This window comes from Aristolochia californica, unplaced genomic scaffold (genome assembly GCF_029961685.1).
Source record: "Aristolochia californica isolate CCGP_79_NKW_82.1479 unplaced genomic scaffold, dmAriCali1.0.hap1 SCAF_5, whole genome shotgun sequence".
Taxonomy (NCBI): Eukaryota; Viridiplantae; Streptophyta; class Magnoliopsida; order Piperales; family Aristolochiaceae; genus Aristolochia; species Aristolochia californica.
In genome coordinates, this window is record NW_027182214.1 from 43355704 (window position 1) to 43376836 (window position 21133).

Sequence of the window (21133 nt, forward strand, 5' to 3'; positions counted from 1 at the left end):
CTTTAGTCAATCTAAAAGCTGCGTATGTTTATTTCTCCAAGCTACTACCTGTCAAAGACTATCATATTTGAAATGGTTATCTGCATATTATTAGTCATTACTAAAAGGTAAAACCAGCTCCTAAGTAGAGATGGTAGTGGGGTGGGTGTATGCTGGGTTAGTGAAAGCTTGACCCTTCTCCCAAACCTGCTCGCAAGTCGGTCCTTGTCCCACCTTGTCCATAACTGCCCACACCCTACAAGAGAAAAGGCCATCTCTACCGTTTGAATGTGTACAAAGCAAGGAGCAGACTCTTTGTGAAAGCTAAGAAAGTAAAGGAAATTTTATGAGGGAGTTTCCCCTCAACTGCAATCTCCACTTCCCACCACCTTCCTTTTTTAGATAAACACAGAGCCTCCTTTTTTTGTCTTGGGACACATCCCTAGCAGGCGGGGTAGATAAAACCTATTTGCAACTCAAATTTTGGATGGGGTTCTATTAAGTACTTTTTCCACCTTTGGAGTGTGTTGAAGAGTAAGAATGGAAGTCTTACATGATTCCCATAGCAAGAAGTGTCACAAAGCCAAAATTAATGTGGTGGAGTCTAAGATGAGTCTCATGGAAGGAAGTCTCACAAAAGATTCTCGGTTAAAAGTGTTTTAGTTATGTTAGTCTTGTTATTATGTTTAGTTGTTTAATTATTTTTGGGTGTAACTAGGATATGAAAAGTTTAATTATGATTTGATTCTACCTATTTCCTCTATTATAAATAGAGGCTTATTGTACTCGTTTAAGAATAAGTTAATGAAGTATTTATCTTTTTCATAAATTCAACATAGTATCAGAACGGGTTTTGTGAGTTGATTAGATCAACCCACAGAGATAATGTGTTTCTTTTTTGTCCCAATACCCATTGTTTCCTTGGTGTTCGCACCTTTATACTTAACTTTTCATATTAAAAACTATATAATGATGGAAAGATCTTTGAGTCTACTTTCTAACACAAAAAGAATTTTGGTAATTGAAGTTTTCTACTAAGAGAAATCAATATTTGAAGCAACAAAGTTAAATAACAAGAGAGGTTCAACAATAGCAGAAAACTTCAATTTTTGAAGCATTTTATGCCATCAAGAATGAGACTTTATACAAAGAATTATATTTCAAAAAAAATATTTGTAAGTCTATTTTGTTTAATCTATCAAACTAATTCTCAATCTAAGTTTTCTAGAGGGAGATATCAATATCGAAAGAGTCAATGGTCATACTAGAAAGAAGAAAGAGAAAGAGTACTTAGTTCGGTCATATCTCACCATGCATTGACATGAATTAAGTTTCATTTTATCTAGAATTCTAGGTTTTTAGGCAAATTTCTCTTCTAATGAGAGATTTTTGGTCAGTCTTAATCATTCCATGACGTGCTCATTGAAGGAATCTGATATCATACTTTGATGTGGTTTTTAATTTTTTACATTTTTTTACTTGGTTGAGTATCTTCCACATTGTCATCTCTAAAAAATTATAGTCACCCCCAAAAGTCATACTAGGTCAAATTTGTTAAATTATTATATTTTACCATTATAGTTTCCTTTATTTTTTTTTAAATGTCACATTTTAGATTTGTTTGGTAGTATGAGTGTTGCATAGTCGCCTCCTTCCGATTAAAGTTGTTTTCCTCTATTATTTCTTCAGTTTATCATCTTGTGTTTTATTACTTCAGAACAATACCTTTTGTGGCGATTGTTACTTGTTAGTAGGTCCATATCTTACAAAATGGAGTAGTGTTTAATCGAGAATTAATGCGACCTATTTAACATATATATATAAGAGCCTAACAGACTCTAACAAGGATTCCTCTCCAATCTCAAACTTTCCACTCAAACTCAAATTCTAGCCAAATGAGGTATACCCCAACATTGAGTTTGATCCCAAACATGACACTACAACAAGTTCTGTGGAACCAATTTCTACTTCAAAAGAATCATGTATCTCACATAAAAGTCAAGCTAATTCCTAATATTTAAGGATGTGAGATCAGGAGGTGATCAGGTTCATGGGCTAAGGCTCAATTTCCCAATCAAGTGATCCCCCTTCTTATGTGTTATAAGCTTAATATTGTATAACGATGTGACATCAAGTCAATGTATAATCCAATGCCCAACACCCTATAAGTGGCCATCTTAATAGAGGTTCATTAAGGGGTTATTAGCCTTAATAGCACCCTCAACGTATATTTTGAAGAAGAATCAATAATGGCACTAACCTAGCAAGTGTTGAGAAGCGTACAAGTTCCCCATAGATGCGAGTCATTCAAGAACCAGTCTTGTAGCTTGTCGATTTCAGTAAGCCTTTTGAAGTATCAATCGATACATCTAACTTTGTTGTTGGTGGTGTTTTGAAGCATAATGGACATCCAAGTGCAACATTATACCGTTAAAGAATGGGAGATGATGGCCATTGTACATTGCCTACACACTTGTGCCATTACTTATTGGAGTCGAAATCAGTGGCAAAGAGGAACAACGTAGCATTTATCTATTTTCTCACACGAAAGAAGATTAACCCAAAGTAAGCTCAATGGCAAAACTTCTTGGTAGAGTTCAATATGCTACTCATGTACAAGCCCTGGTACGTGCAACAATGTGGTTGATGCCTTAAGATGCAAAGTAGAGTAGAGCTCAGTGCACTTCAGCAAGAGGCGTTGGCCTCCCTTTGATAGGTTTGTATGATTCTCGTTGATCGCACCAAGGTGGCTCTTCGATGAGACTTGCAGGCTCGTAGCTTGGTAGAGGTTGTCGTTCTTGGAGGTACACGGTCTAAACCCTAAAGGGGATGACTTTTTAGTTGTTACAGTTCAGAACCCCGACAAGGCAGCTGAGCAGAGCACTGTTTTAACTCATATATTAGCAATAAAACATTAAAAGTGCTTTCAAGTTTCAAGCCACAAGATGAAGGTGATGGAGACAACGGAAGGCTGTGACCTCCCCTCCATAGACTATATATGTGGATTATCCAGAACTTTTTCTCCTTCGTGCCGTACTTAACAGTCTTTGCCACGCTATACTTCTTCGGCACCATCTCTGACAAATAATGGTGATAAATCTCAATTCCGTTTCCCCACATTCTTCCTTCTCCCTCAAACTGATCAATTCAAGAATACCCTTCACTGAATTTTCTTGCAAATCCCAACAGCTTCCTCCTTCTAAACCTCTCGACTCTTTTGTCCCTTCTTCCTCTGTTCGTTTTCCACTTCAGTATCATCTGTTTAATGACTCTCTCTACAGAACACAAAGACACCGGATTTTTCGTAGAGATTCGTTCAAGTTACGTGCACTTCCAGGGTTCGGAATTGAAAACTTGGATGGCCCTCAATCTGTTCTAGAAGCTGCTGCCGTTCTCGCTGCCATCATCATAGTTCATGAGACGGGCCACTTCGTCGCTGCCCAACTTCAGGGGATCCATGTGAGTAAATTCGCTATAGGTTTTGGCCCGGTTTTAGCTAAGTTCAACGCAAAGAATGTAGAGTACTCCATAAGGGCGTTCCCTTTAGGCGGATTTGTGGGTTTCCCTGACAATGATCCAGACAGTGAGATACCAGTCGACGACGTAAACTTGCTGAAAAACAGACCCATTTTAGACCGTCTTCTGGTCATTTCAGCTGGTGTCGTTGCCAATGTTATTTTCGCTTATATGATCATTTTTACTCAAGTTGTATCAGTTGGACTGCCCGTTCAAGAAGCCTTTCCAGGGGTTCTGGTGTCTGATGTACGAGCTCCATCTGCTGCGGCCCAGGCCGGATTGGTTTCAGGAGACATAATTCTGGGCGTTAATGGCACTGTATTGTCCAAGACGGGCCCCCAGACTATCTCTGATGTAGTTGATATCATAAAAGAAAATCCTCGTAGAAACGTGTCTCTTAGGATCAGGAGAGGGAGTGAAAATTTGGAAATCAGCATAGTCCCCGATGAGAGTCCAGACAAAACGGGCAGAATTGGAGTTCAGTTGTCCCCAAATTTTAAATTTGAAAAGATAAAGGCGAACAACATACTGGAGGCTATTAACTATGCTGGGAAGGAATTCTGGGGTCTATCCTATAATGTTGTCGACAGTTTGAGACAGACATTTCTCAATTTTTCACAATCCGCAAGCAAGGTTTCAGGACCTGTTGCAATTATAGCTGTTGGAGCGGAAGTTGCAAGATCAAGCTCTGATGGTCTTTTTCAGTTTGCTGCAGTGCTTAATATTAACCTTGCTGTCATAAACCTACTTCCATTGCCAGCTTTAGATGGTGGGTCCTTGGCTTTGTTGCTCATAGAGGCAGCTCGAGGTGGAAGAAAGATTCCACAAGAAGTTGAGCAGCGCATCATGTCATCTGGGATCATGTTTGTGTTTCTTCTGGGTGTGTTTCTTATTATAAGAGACACTCTTAAATTGGATTTTATTAGAGAGTTGTTGTGATGAGAGCCTTGATATGAGTTGGATGGCTTGTAACAGCTTAAATTGGACTCATTGTCCTGAATCATTTTACTGGCTATATCTGTTAGGGGACAAATTTGATATACACTTATCGGTTAATTAATTCACTATTGTATAGAGGAATGGAGGCTCAAGATGTTCAGTGAGACTGACAAGTGCAATATTGCTTTCCTCCGTTTCATCATTTATGTATGTTCTTCTTTCTCTAGTGCATTGGTGAGTCTAGTCTTCCAAATTCAAAATCTTTCTTTATGTGATTATGAAGAACCTTAGCATTCCGTAGCCAGCTGTAAGATTTTCTTCTCTTCTTTAATCTTTTCTTTTTCTTCCATTCCCTCTACCAAATAAGCTATCCTATTTTTTGTGTATGAATAGATCTCTTTGTGATCTCCTGTTGTATATGCAATACTTGTTAGGATTTAGCATTATAGTCTCCAGTCTATCTACAACTTGGTTGGTTACACTGTGGATTTTGGCACTCAGGTAGCTGCACAGTACCAAACTAGACCAAAATCCGAAATGGGGGCTCTGGTAACCTGCACTTCACATTGGTCAGTTGTAATTAAAAACACTTCCATTTGGTTGTCTGTGTTGTCTTAGGTTAAAATTTGACCAGGAATAGGGTGCAGCACGTGTGAATGTATGCATAATTAACATCCAAAAGAAAACTTTATGGAAATGGATGATCTTCAGACCTAAGTGAATGTTATGTGTATCAAAGCTGTAATTCTGCATAAATACAGCTAATGTCTGTTACCAGGGAAAAAAATACCAAATAATATTTGAGAATTATTGCATCTAGCCCATCTTTATACGTGCTTATGAACAGCTTGGTTAGAATTTGAATTACTCAAAGATACCCTTTTATCGACTATGATCTTTTCATAGTAAATTTTTTTGTTTAAGGACTGTTGATCATTTAGAAACATGCATGAAATGCTTTCCTTGGACCTGTTCCTACTCCTAGGTTCTCTTTCACTTCCAATCATTAAGTGCTTTCTACCTATCAAAACTGAAACTTTGTGACCAAAACCTATGAGGACAGTGGAAGTTATCCTCGGTTGTGTTGGTTGACAAATATTCATGGTTTTGTTGATCTGTCTGTCTTCGTATCTTTGTCACTTGATTCATTCACATCACCAAGGTGAAGCTGTAATCCATGCAACCTTTTTTTCTTGATGCATGGTTGAAGCTTGGTCAGCCATAACTTCATTGTTTTTTTCTTGTTGAAATAGTCTTGTCAAAGTATAAACTTTCATGGGAATGATTTGACTGTTTGAAACCTGGGAATGGGGATGCATGTTTTTTTCTTTTTCTTTTGTTACCAGATCCACTTATATGGCAAAGTTATTTGAAATGAATTGTGGAACTCTAGAAAATAGTTATGAAATATTATAAAGCTTTGAAGTATTTGCCTATAAAATCAAATGACCTTTCCCTTTTCTGCTATCCTTTATTCTGATATGATGATAGTAGCTCAGCTTCTCATGGTATAGTACGTTGGGTGTTTTTTTTCTTAATTTTTTGAACCAACTTATGTTTGAAAATTGCACATTGCAGATCTGCTCATTAACCAGAATCAATGTTCATCATTAGTTCTCTAATAATGGCAAAGGAATGCACTAGTGACTACTAAGGCCTGTTCTACTGGTATTGAGGAATTGAAATCTGAAAAGTATGAGGATATGAAGCTATCAATAAGACTAAAAATAGTGATACTCGTTGCTTAGTAAAATCCGATCGATATACCCATGTCCTCAACATCCAATATATAGACAACGAATGTTGCAGAGTTGGGATCTGCTGCTCCTTCGATGGAGCCGAGCAGGAGAGAGGTTGCTCCTTCTTCATTGTCACTGTGGGTAGCAGCCCATTGCTGTTCTATGTGAAACATAATTTACCAGGCCTGAAGCAACTTATGTTGGTGCCAACCAGGGATTAGAAAAAGGAGCTGCGATTTGCTGAAATCTATCAACTTTAAGACTACCCTTGTTGTTTGAATTCCCTGAATGGAACAAGAAACACAGAAACCAATTAAAATAATATTACCGACAAGGGGACTGGGGACTACCTTCTTTAGAGAAGGAACGACAGGGGACTACCTTTTACGAATTCCTTCCATGACAACATTATGGCATAGAATGCCGACCCAAAGTTCTCACCCAGGGTCCCAACGTTCGTCCGGGCAACACATTGTCCCTTACTGTCTCCACTCGCTACCAGAAATGAGCTCACCATTTCCACCCCAACAGCTCATTCGAATCGCAGACTGGACCACCTTCTCTCCTCCCTTTTGCCTTTCGACCCTCTTAATCAATGTTATTCCATGTTTAACCACTTGAAACTGTCATTCCCTTGCTTAACCCGCAGTAATGAGGACTGTCTCTGAGTTTACTTTTCTGCAAGTCAGATTCTTCACGAAATGCCCCGGCGATATCATAATCTCTGTTTTCACTTTTTTTTCCAGTATCTATATAAATGGGCACTGATCGAGTTTCATTTCAAGGAATGCCCGCAGCAGTAGTGACAACCCATCTCGTCTCGACGCATGTAAGTTAAATTATTCTATCTGCTGTGGAAAGCTTCTTGGTTTTCTTTTCCGTTACTTTCTTATAGTGATCAGAGGGGTGGACCTCGTTGTACATTGGGTCTTCTTCATATTAGTGAGGAGTGGGTGGATTAAAATGATCCTTCTTGACCCCATTTTGTTTAATAAATTCATCTTAGACATTACTTTTGTTGAGACCAGATCAAATTTAGTGGAGAATATAAACAAAAGATCTGGTTGCCTGTAAACTCTCCGCAAATGCCAGCACAAGCTAACTTTAATTTGTCCATTCTCTTTTATTCTCTTGCCAGTAATAACTTCTGGTTGTTGGTTAATGAAGGTGGTGGAGCTGGGGGTTGTGGTTCATCTCGCGGTCATCAGAATTTCAGGGCCTTCAAGTCTCCTGCAACTCAAAATTTGGCAGTTAAGTTGCATTAAGGGCTAGAGCTCTTTTTATTTTTGCGAGCTTCCCTTCATCGTAAGTTTAGCTTCTGGACTAGGAAAAAAACACAACCAGACCAGATTTTATAGGGGCGAAGTCACAATGCCATGTTTGTGCTTACGCTAAGATTGTATCTTTTTTTCTGTCATTAGCCTTAGAGAAGGCAGGCAGGTTCTCCTGAGGCGCCAAGAGGGATTCTGTCACCATGGAACGAACCACAATCCCCAACTCCAGTGCTTACGTCGATATATCTCAACAGGACTCCTTTCTGGTGAGATCTAAAATCGAAGAATATTTGTATACACAATTCTTTTATTTTTCTTTTTCTTTTGAAGAACAGGAATTACACGAACAGGAACAAGGGGTATTTTAAATAGCTTTGCTTCCCACGAGGTAAGCAATTGCCTTTGATTCAATTTTTCGGTCAGATGTACATCATAAATTTGATATATGAATAAAGCTTGGGACTTTTTGAGTTTAGTTTACAAGACATCAAGAACAAGCCTCTAACTAGTCGATTGCATGTGACAAACTATAAGCCTCTCCAAAAATGGAATTCTATTTCATGCTACAGCCGCTTCATCAAGAACATTCTTCGCCCATTTCCATCACCCAGAGGGGAGATTCCTTTCAGCATGTGTACACATTCTGATGATGCCATGCCAAGCCCTTCATTTCTAAAAGTAACAGCTCCATCTGTAGGTATCTTCCCCCTCAAAACCTTGAGCAAGGAGGCCATTGAAGCCAATCAATAGATTAGAATCGTGTCACTGGACAGTTGCAAATACAGCATTGATAACTTGCAGAACCATTCAATCTGGTTGAACCGGTGAATCCTGTAAGATAGGAACCTGATAGACCTATAATGGCAGAAATCGCATCACTTTCTCTTGATTCTATCCCAGGACTCCCACGATTAATTTATGATGATTTATCTAAAGTTGTAATGCCAGATCAGGTTGCTGTGAATCTACCCGAATCCCAGAAGATTGCCGAACTGGAGATGCTGGTGGCTGGAAGCCAATATTCAAGTCTGGAGGAAGAGAGTCTCTCTTCTGTTTTGGCTGGCTATTTGGAAGAACACCCTGCCAAGGAGACTGCATGTGCAACCTTGACAAGTCTGGACTAGCATTATGAGGGAAAACACCAGCTCTACTATTTTGAAACCGTGAATCTTGGCTAACAACATTGGCAGCTTGTGGAAATGTCTGAGATGCAAAAATGTTCTCATGCATCATACTTATGGTATTATGAGGTTCACGAGTTGAGTCATACGGTGACGCAGGTCCAATTGACATCCATGCACGGGCTGCAGTGGCTGAGGCACTTGAATTGTCTCGTCTTGGAAATGAAACAGAGGACATAATCTGTGAATCAATGACTGTTGGCGAGTTCATGGAGTTTAGCTGGGGTGGACACTGTGACATTTTTCCAGAAAGCATTCTCATCAATTTAGCAGGATCATCCACTGGCTGTTGGGAGCTTGCAGTAAAAAAACATGGAGAGCCCCCTTGATGAACCGAAACTGAACTTAAAGGGACCCCACTGACCCTGTTGCTGTCAGAATTACTTGAAGCTTCACCATTTGGTAGCCCCATACTGTTATTCCTTGTCCGTGAAGTATTATAATTGGCAGGTTTTGCCTCGGGTTGTTTGAAAGGAGAGGCCACAAAATTCCTATTCCTTGAAACCATCTCTAACAGACTCGAGGATGTCACTTCGGTACACTGCTCAGGTCTTCGTGAAGCTATGTCAATGGGAATGCTACTCGTTGAAGTAGAGCAACTAATTTCAACCGGCTTCATTGCAGCACCCTCAGGCTTGGCAGGAACCATGGTTAATGGAATCTTTTGCTGTTGAGACATTGCCATTGCACTAAAGAAACCAGGCTTTGCTTCCAAAGGCAGCATCCTCATACTGGCCTCCTTAGAGGGATTGACAATCAATTGAGATGTTGACTCTGCTGTTGAATGCGTGGCAAGACCAAGGTGCACATTTTGACTGAAGTTCTGTGTAGTAGCCTTTGACTTCTCTACTGTGTCACCTTTGCTTGGTTCCGTTCTAGTGTAAGGTTTACTCTTACAAGCTAGCTGCTTTTCGGTGCAGTCCTCAAGTGTTAGTACTGGTGTTGGAAGTGGCTCATATTCCCCAACCCACCCCCTACCAAATCTGTAGCCTGCAGGTAATGCCTGCTCAATCCTCTTCGAAGCAACTTTCCATGCAGTAGGTCCCAGAATAGCAGCAAAACGAGCTAAGCTCCTTGCATAAGAGTGATCTGCGTGAAGGCCAACCTGATTCAGAAGAATCAAAAGTCACATAAGTATAAAATCAACAACATTGGCAAAGCATTAGGTGATCTGCGACATACTGCAACCAGTTGCTTCACTTCACTCTCGAAAATTGAATACACAGACTCAGTTCTTGTCACTGGTTGATTAGACACATTGTAAGTTGCACGTCGATTTTCATCCAGCAGCTTTCTCCCAAATTTTGGCTGGAATCCCTTTGCTGCAACAGAATAAAAAGAGAAAAAACATCCAGAAAGAAATAAGTATCACAAAATGCATGGATAAGAGAACTTAGCAAATTGGGGACTTTTTTTTTTTTTTTTGAAAATGGTGAAATCTTAATTGCAATTTGCTGCCACAAGTTTACAAGCTTCAAAATGGGGAGTTTGACTCCGAACTTTCACAATATCCATAACAACACATGCAACTTATCTGTGACTGACAGTGTCTACAGTGTTTCATACCAATAACAATTTCTTAAAAAGCAGCAGAGAAAAGGATTTCTTCAAAAAGAAAAAAATGTAAAAGACACACTTCATACTTCTAGCTGCGTCTATTGAATCAGATCACTTCATGAGTTATACCTGGAAGTTCTTCTATCTTGTCCATTTTGTTTTCGGCGGAATGAGAATTTTTATCAGTGGCAAGGTTATCAGCATGTCCTGGCTTCTCAACACTACCAGCTGTGGCTGTATTGATCAAGATACCCACATCACCAGCAGGGGCTATAGTAGTAACTGGGGAGACATCAGAACCAATATGTTCTGGTACTGATTTGGTCGAGGACTTTTTAAGTGGTGTTTCCACCACAGAGGTTAACTTTGTTTTTTGTGTTGTCTTTGGCTCATCAACCCTTAACTTCTCAAACCTCTTCTTTGCCAGTTCTTGAATGGCTTTTGCCTTCACAACAAAATGAACATCATATTGTTGATTTTGTTCTACAAAATAATGATTGAACAATGATAATAACCAAAAGTTTAGATTTTATCACCTGTCTGAAGTATATGGTGTCTGGTGCGTTATATTGCATGGCATTAGTGCAGATGAGAAAGACATCACCCTGCATTAAAATACAGACAGGCATGATGGTCATTTGACAAAGTATGAAAGCTAAGTGTCTACATCATCTATCTTTCAAATACAATGTAGATCTTCATAATATCGAAGATATTCAAGTCTCCACATGCAATTGACTTCAATGTTCTTTTCAGTAACTCGAGCTATGCACATGTATCGATTAAAAATTGAATTACATGCAAGAAAAAATGACCAGTGTACTCCAATGTAAGATCTTCCCCCTTTTTTCTGTTATGTGACATAGGGTCATCCCAGAACTTCATCTTCTGCTCTTATCTTCCTCTCTTCAAATTCACCTCATCTAACTTTGCTGAGTGATACTTCTAAGGTCATTTAAATGTCTAAACGGTAAACTCCAAAGATATATGTTTTTGGTGCATTTTTGTCTGATATGAGGGACGAGTCTGCTTGCTACCACCACACTATGCAAAATGACACTGTGCGAGTTATCTGTGTTCAATGGCTTGCAACTCTTCCAACAGTGTTTTTTTCCTTGTGCGAGGTAGCTTCTTTTATCTCATTTCTTACAAGCAAGGAGGGTAATGCAAACTAAAAAAAAAGATGATCACTCTGTAACAAAGATAGAAAGGGGATATACCTACATCCAAAGATTATAAGCATATAATGTGATTCATTTAGAGAAGAAAATGAACAAAAGAATTATAAAACTGATTAAGAAATTTTCATTAGAACATCCAACTGTTTCATAACTAAAAATAAAAATCAGAACTTTCGATGCAATGAGATCTATAAAGTTTTGGAAGACATGTTTGATAAATTGAACCTAATTTTAACACTGATAAATTTAGAAAAAAAAAAACACTTTATTTTGTCATAGTAGTTTGAGAACCAACGGAAACTACAACTTTCTTTTTTTGAAAATGAATGGGAACAACAACTGATGAATCAGTTTTTTCAGGAAAAAATTTAAAAAGAAAAAGAAAAAGATAAACAACAGTGGTGTAAAGTGAGTAGTTGAACAAGGCCATCAAATAAAGGATAGACAAGCATTTATTGGCGCATTTGTTTATCATTGGAAAACAGAGATAATGCCAGGCGTTAAAATAATCCAAGCAAATAAAAATGGGTTTTTCTGGTGGAAACCATTGGGCATTGTGACTTGCAAGGTTCTAAGCTCCTAGTAATGATTTTTCCAGATATCCACTTCAGAGGAAAACAGAAACTCAAGTTTCAAAATAACAAACTACATTGATGAGTAATCTGCAAACCTACAATCACACAGCATTTTTTACCACTGTAGTGCTATAAGACAGTCTTCCATTGTCACACTGTAATAATTTCTTTTTTCAAAGGAGTCACACTGCATTATCGATATCTCAGAATAGTAAACACAATCTATCCCAAAAACTTTCACTCTGGGGTCAATTGAGAAGGGCAAGTCAATAAGAGGCTATAATACATGATAAGTAGTCAGTTAACAAATTGATTAATTTTATCACTAACAATCCAGAGTGATGAAGGTCTCAACCACCAGAAAACATGTATTTTAGAAGAAGATAAAACAAGACATTTGCAACAAATATGTGCCTACAGGTGTCAGTCCAAGTACGAAAAATCCTACTCAAGCATGAAATAACACGAAGTGAGGACAGACTTAATTGAATAGAACAACATCAAAGGAACACAGGATAAACAACAAGGAAAATGGAGGGTAAAAAAAACTAAGAAATCTCTACACAAATAGGACTGCCATTTACTCAGGAAACTTGCGCTAGAGACTAACCTCAAATTGCTCCAGAGTAGAGTAGGCCCCGGTAGCCAGCTTCTTCCTAACCGTCCCAAAGTCCATTGGATGCTTAATAACTTCATGATAGTCAGGCAGCTGCAATCTCAGTAGATTAAAACAAATTGAACAAGGACCCATAGCTTACATACAGAAATAAAAAAGAAAAATATGATCTTGGTTGACTTCGAGAATCCCAACCTCTTCTGGATCCACAGGCTCTGCATACACTCCGTAAGTGTCCTTCCTGCCAAGACACCAAGTACTCAATTTCAGTTCAACGAACTCCGTAAATGCAAAGCGAGTATAGAAACGAAGGAGAAGGGAATGATACCCACTTCTGAAGCTTATCGAGAATAAGCTCCAACACTTTTGCGTCCAGTAAAGGTGTGGCCGAGCTGGACAACGGTGAGCCTGATTAAAATGAAAAACATTGGGTAATCCTCAGGAAGTCAGTAAGAGGTAAATACTTAGGTGTGACAAACGGAAACACCAGGAGGGGTACAAGTACAGCAGATACCCGAAGCAGAATCCGCACCAGTCTGTTCACGAGCTCTGCCTTGGTTTCCTTGCTGCTGGCAAAACCCAGAAAAGGAGAGAATCAGTTTAGTAGGGCACATTTATAATAGGAAAGAGAGGAGGAATAAAAGAGAAAAGGTTAGTGACAGACAGTTGACTGAGACAAGAAAGGAGACAGCCAAAATCAAATACGCCCACGAGTCAGACACAGAGGGAGAGGGGAGTGAAATCCTGAAGAGTGGACCGATTTGAAAAATGAGCAGCCCTTTGAATGGTCTCCACCCCCTCGCATCCAACAAGTATACAAAGAAAGATACCTTCTCATCACCAGATGCAATCGACCGTACGCACTCATCATCATCCCCATCAATATCATCGTCATCATCATTACAGCCGTCGATTTTCCTCTTCTTCACAGGATGTTTACTCCTGTCGTCACCGTCGGAGGAATCGGTGGTCGCCGACTGCTGGTGGTTGTGGGCCCTAGGCGGCACTTTCAGAACCAACTTCAGCTTCTTCTCCCTCCTCCTCTCCTCCTCATCCTCCTCATCCTCAAACTCGTAAAAGTTGTCATAGTACTCGGAGTAATGATGCCGGTGGCGGGTGAGCTGGCGAAGGCTCCGGCGAGGGTCGGCCACCGGCCGACGAGCCTCGGATTCAGCACGAGGCGGCCTGCCCTTCTTCTTCTTCGTCGGCTTCTGCCCTTTCCTCGCCGTCGGCTCCGCGATCTTGCCCATCCGTCTTTTCTTCCGAACCTGGGTTTCTCTCTCCTCGCTCTATGTCTCTCTCTCCTCTTTCTTTACCGCGCCAGTTTTTTTATTCTTTTTTTCTTTTCCGCTGTTTTCAGCTTTCACCGAGCCGTCTTTTACCTCACAACCTAAGTCCGAGCTTAGAGCGCAGCTTTTCTATTCATCGAGCCTCAGGCTCGGACGAACGAATGATTGTTTCTTTACCGACCCCGTCCGTGGTCCGGTGCCGCAAGTCATAGGCAACGGTGGTATCTCGACCGGATGACCGGAAGAGAGGAGATAAACTTTTTAAATAATTAAATTTAACCCTCAAAATAAAATTAAAAAGAAAAGAATCTTGACAAGCGTAGCGCGAGATCGTGACTGGCGTGTCGGGAAGCGAGTTGCCCACTTGGCTCGCTCTTTCTCTCTCTCCATCTTTTGACGTCAGCTGTGTTCACAGAATCAACGCTATCTCTCTCGCCTTTCGCCTCCTTACATTAATGTGGTTTGGTGAGGTCGCCCAGTCAATGTCGCGTCCACCAAATTAGTTGGCCCGCCCTCTGGGACCCACGCGGCAATTGTGGGCAGCAAGCCACCTGATCTTCCCAAGGCATATTTCACTGAATAAGAATACAAAACTGCGTTCGAATAAAACATCCGAGTGCAGATGAACGGAGAGCTCTTTGGACTGGATTTCTGTACTTCCTTGATTCCGATTCTCAGATCTTTGCTTCCATCTGTGCGGACACGCAAACAAGCAACAGTCAATCAATAAATTAAGATTCAAAATGGTGGATGTTCGTTGATGGAACAAAACGTAGATTTTTGCTGGATTTTCATGGTTTCGGATGCTGTGTTTTCTTGTAAGAAATGTGAAAACTTCCCAGTTTCAAAGCTGAACGATTTCTTCTGATATTCGTCTGCAATCGAGTTCTTCCTCCCCATAAAATTTGGGAAAAGAGTATGGCACCATGACTAATCCTTGTTTTTTGTTTTGTGTTTGGGAGTGTGGTATTTTAATGGATTAAAGAAGCTGCGGACAGAGAAAAAGCAGTCCTCGTGACTTGTCGAGACATGGCGTTAATGCGTTCCACCGTCAGAGTGAAGCAGAATCGCAGGGTAGAGGACTTCAATGCCAAAGGAATCACATGAACATCGAGTGGTCTGAACAGGGATCGTAGTTTCGTAGTCACTGCGCCTTTTTCTTAGAATAATGTGAATATATTTCACCGTCTTGATTCTAAAAACTGTTGTTATGAACGTCATGTTCTTAAAATAAGAAGAACCAATTACAGAACTAAAACTGTCGAAACATTGGGTTTCTGGAACTGATCTCGTAAGTAGCAACCAGAATTAAACATCTGGACCTGACAATATCGAATCAATCCGAACGCCCAAGTCCTTTTCGTACCCTGAAGTCTTATATTGCACTAATTCAAGTCGTCTGCGCCAATCGAATTGCTCGTCGGCGGAGATGCTCTCGGACGGAAATTCTGGTGCTAGCATCCGAGCTCTATCTTTGCTGCAGAAGACAGGGTCGACCCTTCTTCGGTGGACGCAGAGTGCAGGAGTTGCCGTCGCATACCACGCGCCTCGAATCAGAGAAACAGCTGAAAAGGTTGGAGAAGAAAGCCATGGGTCGAGACGGCCGTCCAGCTCCGACAAATTCCGAACTTGATCTCGAATTAGGTAGGAATGGGACTAAAGAAGGATCTCTCCTATTTATATACCTTGGACGCCGTTCTTGAAGGTTTCAGTCCCGAATTTTCTCCACCTGATCCGACTCCCATGCAAACAACGCTTAAGGAACTCGTGTCTCGTAGCCGACGAATGGGAGTTGGTGACAATTTGGCGATTTGCTCTTGGTTGAACTTGTCAATTGGATCTTATTTCAGGCACACAGGGGGCTACGTCAGCGATCTTGACATTTTTGTCGAAGGATTTGTCTGATAGAAAAGAAGAAAAATAAGAATTTTGATTATTATTATTCCAAAAATATTTAAAAAATAAATAATAATTAAATTATTAATTTTTGGAATAATAATAGTTAAAAAAATTCTTTTCTTTTCCATAGCTGCTTTTAGAAATACAATTCGACCTCAATATATGAGTTAGCCAATACACCCAAAAAATCGATCTGTGGGATGTGGCATACCCAGCTCTGATATTATGACAACGGCTAGCCAATACACCCAAAAGACCGATTTGTTAGGTGCGAAAAAGTTACTGCCTACAAGAGTGGATGAAACCACTATGACAAAACCATGATTTTTGTCAAGTTGACTAGCAATTGGGGTGAGTTGGATCAGATTTTGAATTGGGCGAGTTGAGTCATAAGAAAGAATCGACTCCTTCAACTTGTTTCAAGTTTCATCATAGAATCATTGAGTCTTGACCTAATTCAACCGATCAGACCCAAATTTTTATCTGTTCAACCCAAGTCCAGAGTCTTAATAAAAAAACACTATGTTAAAATAAATGGTGTTATGGAATCTCCATGTTTTATGTAACACTTAGAACACCCATTTTATTAAAAAAATTATAAAAATACAAAGCATGTGATTAGTAAATTGTCCATATCATAGTCATGAAGCTATGTCAAGGAAATTCTAATATAATATAAAATTTCACACATTTATATAAAATCTCATATATTAAATTATCCGATAATATATTTATAATTATTAAAAATATTTTTTATCGTATGTGTCAAAATCATAGTAATTTACATTTTCAGTATTATCTGATTTTTCAAAGCATATTGTACAGAATATCCGAGGGCCATACTAGGTACATAATGTGTGAGTCAGGGACTTGTTTAAGCTGCGTGTCAGTGTGAGATCGAATCAGATCTGTCCATTTATAGGAAGGAAGGGACCAGATTTCATCTCACCCCACAAAGTCTCATGGATGAAATATGAGCATCATAAAATCTCTTACTCTCGCTTTGACGGTCAAAATCCCTTATCGCAAACCCAATCCATTCACCCAATGAGTCTCTCATTTCCCTCCACTCCTTTCCTCCGAATCACTCGCCCACACAAAAATTTGCCCAATACCGATTACTCTCTTCTCTACCTCCCCTCACCCTCCTTAGTCCTGCCCTTCCCTCCGCTCTTCTCTCTCTCTCTCCCTCTCCCTCTCCCTCTCCTTGCAGCTGAAGGATCGAGTGAGACTGATAATTTTTTTTTTATAGTTTGTTCTGATCAAATCCTGTTCAGAATGTCCTGCTCCAATCTCACAATGTGGGTTTCCTCCAAACCATCACTCTCCGACCCAAATCCCCTTTCTTCCCGATCTGTAATCATCCCCTTCCGTCTCCCTTCTTCCCCTTCTTCCCTTCCGAACCGTGCGTCTCCGTCCCAAATTCAGTGCGGTCTTCGAGATCTCCGGGATCGTATCGAGTCTGTCAAGAACACTCAGAAGATTACGGAGGCTATGAAACTTGTGGCTGCAGCTAAAGTCCGCCGTGCCCAGGAGGCTGTGGTTAACGCCCGACCTTTCTCTGAAACCCTCGTCGAAGTCCTTTACAACATCAACGAACAGCTTATGACGGATGATATCGATGTTCCTCTCACCAAGGTGCGTCCGGTTAAGAAGGTCGCCCTCGTCGTCATCACCGGGGACCGTGGTCTCTGTGGTCCATTCAACAACGCTATTTTGAAAAAGGCTGAATCGCGGATAGCGGAACTCAAAGTACTTGGGCTGGAATACACGGTTATCAGCGTCGGCAAAAAGGGTAATAGTTATTTCCTACGTCGACCTTATATTCCAGTTGATAGGTTCTTGGAAGGTGGGACTTTGCCCACCACGAAGGAAGCTCAGGCCATAGCTGATGATGTCTTTTCACTGTTTGTGAGCGAGGATGTTGATAAGGTGGAGCTTCTGTATACCAAGTTTGTGTCCTTGGTGAAGTCCGATCCCGTGATTCACACCTTGCTGCCTTTGTCTCCGAAAGGAGAGGTTTGCGATATAAATGGTATCTGTGTTGACGCGGCAGAGGATGAGCTGTTTAGACTGACCACTAAGGAAGGGAAATTGACTGTTGAGAGGGATACTGTGAGGACACCGACGCCTCAATTCTCTTCGATCCTGCAATTCGAGCAAGACCCAGTTCAGATTCTCGATGCCCTTTTACCACTTTATTTGAACAGTCAGCTTTTGAGGGCTTTACAGGAATCTCTGGCTAGTGAGCTCGCAGCACGGATGAGTGCGATGAGTAATGCTTCAGATAATGCCAGTGAGTTGAAGAAGAGTCTCTCGATGGTTTACAATAGGCAGCGGCAGGCAAAGATCACCGGGGAGATCTTAGAGATCGTCGCTGGTGCCGAGGCTCTCATTTAATTGGGGTTCGTCTGGTTCCATTCGGTTCTTCTCCGTCTCTTTACATTCTATTTTTGTGTCTATTTCATTCAAATATGAAACCTCCAAGTATCTTTTTTTTTGTGTTATAATAGGCAAATTAATAACTATAATTCAAGGCTGCTGCAGTCCTACGTGAATTCTCTCTATGCCCTCTGTCGAACTCTTCCAGGAAGTCGATAATCATCTAAGCAATTTGCTCTTGGCTGCTGCAAATAAAAATAGCAGAAAGTTCTTGCAGTTCATTCCTAAATTCATCTGTTTATTAACTGAGCATATGTGATCTTTCTTGTGGCCATTCTGCAATCTCTTCTGTATCGGAATTTGAATGGTTTTAACTGTTTTATCTTTTATGTAGCTCGAACTAATCTTCCTGGAACCCTGAAACTTAAAATCCATCTGTGATCTTTAAAAAGTCCTGGGTTTAGGGACTGTCTATAGGCAAGATGAGGAAATCTTTAAAATCTTAGACAATTTGAAGGGTGACATGCTCCTCTAGGAACTGATGCAGCTAATTGCTGTAACACAACGATAGCCTCTTCAGTTGAATTTCTTGCCATCCCAGTGTAAAGTTTGAGATTCTGTCTTCCTCATTTCTGTAATGAGTTAAAACTGGTGTGTCTGTGAAGCAGAAGGCGGAGGTGAAGGGACCTGTGTATTTAATGGGTAAATACACGATTAATAAATTACAAGTATAATATATAATTAAACCATAATTAAATATCTCTAAAATAGTAAAAAATCAAGTCATTTGTAATCTCCTTTAGGGGGGTTAGTCCATAATGAAGTGGAATGAATTACCCCCGCATTACTTAGTTCATCCCATTTATGGCATTAGTCTAGAATGACTTGAATTGAAGTGAGATAACATCGTTTCATTCGCTCAGGCAAAAACAGGGGAAAGTTGTTTCCTACCTATTTTGCAAATCATCTACTTTCCACGCGCGACGCGCGTTGCTTCTTCCCCTCCCCCTTCTCGTCAGCCTCTCCAGACGCAGAGCCCCCTCGGCCTCCCTCTCTTCCCCCCCACCCCCCCCCCCCCCCCCCCCCCCCCCCTACTCCGCGATTTTTTTTCTTCCCTCTGCCCCCACCCCCGTCGGCCGTCCTCCCTCTGCCCCCACCTCCGTCGCAGAGCCCCTCGGCCTCCCTCTATTTCCGACCCCGCCTCCGTCGGCCTTCCTTCCTCCCTCTCTCGACCTCCGTCGCAGAGCACGGGAGGCCAGAGCCCCTCGGCCTCCTGGCTTCTCTTCTCTCTCGGCCTCCCTATTTTCTCCCTCTTGGCCCACCGTCGGAGCGTCGCCTCCGTCGCCGTTGCCAAGATCGCCGCAGAGGAAGACGAAGACGATATTTAATTTTTCCTAAGTTAGGAAAAATTAAACATCGTCGGTTTAATTATCCAATTAATTAAACCATTAGTTTTTATTTTTTGTTAATATATTATTAAATAATAATATTTAAAATGTATATTATGTTATTGATAAATTAATATATTTATTTATTTATTATGTATTTATTTATTTTTATTAAAATAATGAGTTTTAATGTTAAACTATATCTTATGTTATTACAGAATAATTTATTTATTTATTATATTCAATTATGTTATTTTTAATTTTTTTATTTATTTTAAATAATTTATTCTAGTCACACGTAATTAGTATATTAATTTATAATAAACTGTAATCATTAATTGGTTTAATTATCCAATTGTTATAATTAATTAAACCATAATTATTTTTTAATTTATAATAAATTATAATCATTAAGTAATATAATATATTTTTTTATTAATTAGGATATTAATATATTCTAATACTACACGTTAAATCACTTATAAGTGTAGTAACCACGTTTATTTTTGTTAATTATATGTTTAGGTATATGTTCTATTTAAGTATATTATAAAATGTTACTTATTCTCTTTTTTATATCATATTTTTCATTTAGGGGCACTAACACTGGAATCTGTTTTCCAGCCACTTGAACTCGTCTATACTAACACCCAAACATGAATTGAAGTGGAAGCAATTCATCTCACTTCAATTCAATTTTTCACTTCATTCCCACTTCATTGTGGACTAACCCCCCCTTAGGGGGTTAGTCAACTTGAAGTCCGAGATGAAGATCAACTGTATGACGCCCTTCATCAGTTGAAGTCATTAGTGGAGCGCAAATGATATTTTATCTGGATGCTAGAGATGAAGTTGTCCTTCATCTCCACATTTTTAAATCATTCATCTAGTTGAAGACCATTTTTAATCTTCTTCGAGATGAAAGACGCGCGCGGCTTGGTTTTTTTTTTCCCCCTTCTCCTCGCAACCCCCCTCTCTCGCGTGTCCTCGTTTCCTTTTTTTTCTCTCTCCCGCACCCCCTCTCTCGTCTCCATGTGCCCCCGACGTCGCTGCTCCCTCTCGTCTCCGGCCTCCGTCTCTCGGTCTTCTCTCGAACTTGTTATCTCTCTCGCACCCCCTCTCTTTTCTCCGTGCCTCTCTCTCTTCTCTCGGACTCGCTCTCCGTTTTTGTCTCTCGCTTCTCTCTCTCTCTTATCCCTTTCGACCTCCCTTTCTTCTCTTTCTTCTCTCTCTGGCTATTCTCCTTTCCCCCAAAATACCTTCCGATTTCGTTCAATTTCCCCATTTCGATTTCGAAAATAAAAATGAAGATGAACTTGTCTACAGTAAGGGGGGGTTAGTGCCCCAAAGTGGATTCTTGAAGATCAAGTCATGTCCAACATGAAGATCATGTCATGTCATGTACATGAAGATCAGGTAAGAATTTGTGTTAGTGTTGACGCCTTCATGTATAGGAAAACAGTTTTCAGTGAATAGTGCCCACTAATTAGAAAAACATAAAAAACAAGAGAATCCCTAAACCTGTACAGTACACTTATAATTACAACATAATCCTCGAACCCCAAATTGGGTAAAACCATCATTATTACTACACGAGTAACTTATTTAATGTATAATT

The 21133-nt window shown here is 40.2% G+C and overlaps 3 protein-coding genes and 1 long non-coding RNA gene across 4 annotated transcripts; 3 read left to right on the forward strand and 1 right to left on the reverse strand.

Annotated features, from left to right (window-relative positions):
- Positions 1-3015: 3015 nt before the first annotated feature.
- Positions 3016-4613, forward strand: LOC137966361 (probable membrane metalloprotease ARASP2, chloroplastic). The gene has a single exon (XM_068812950.1). The coding sequence runs from the start codon at positions 3067-3069 to the stop codon at positions 4432-4434; it is 1368 nt and encodes a 455-aa protein (XP_068669051.1). The 5' UTR covers positions 3016-3066; the 3' UTR covers positions 4435-4613.
- Positions 4614-6845: 2232 nt separating this feature from the next.
- Positions 6846-7922, forward strand: LOC137966010 (uncharacterized). Its single transcript, XR_011116173.1, has 3 exons — positions 6846-7002; positions 7341-7423; positions 7595-7922. It is a non-coding gene; the product is annotated as an uncharacterized lncRNA (long non-coding RNA).
- Positions 7923-8007: 85 nt separating this feature from the next.
- LOC137966009 (uncharacterized) lies at positions 8008-13865 on the reverse strand. The gene is made up of 9 exons (XM_068812443.1): positions 13388-13865; positions 13072-13126; positions 12890-12965; positions 12753-12798; positions 12552-12650; positions 10722-10790; positions 10315-10630; positions 9811-9950; positions 8008-9733 (listed from the first exon to the last, which is right to left on the reverse strand). The coding sequence occupies exons 1-9, from the start codon at positions 13805-13807 to the stop codon at positions 8378-8380; spliced, it is 2577 nt and encodes an 858-aa protein (XP_068668544.1). The 5' UTR covers positions 13808-13865; the 3' UTR covers positions 8008-8377.
- A 2941-nt stretch (positions 13866-16806) lies between these two features.
- Positions 16807-18464, forward strand: LOC137965838 (ATP synthase gamma chain, chloroplastic). Its single transcript, XM_068812202.1, has one exon. It carries the CDS (start codon positions 17024-17026, stop codon positions 18143-18145), a length of 1122 nt encoding a protein of 373 aa, XP_068668303.1. The 5' UTR covers positions 16807-17023; the 3' UTR covers positions 18146-18464.
- Positions 18465-21133: the final 2669 nt, after the last annotated feature.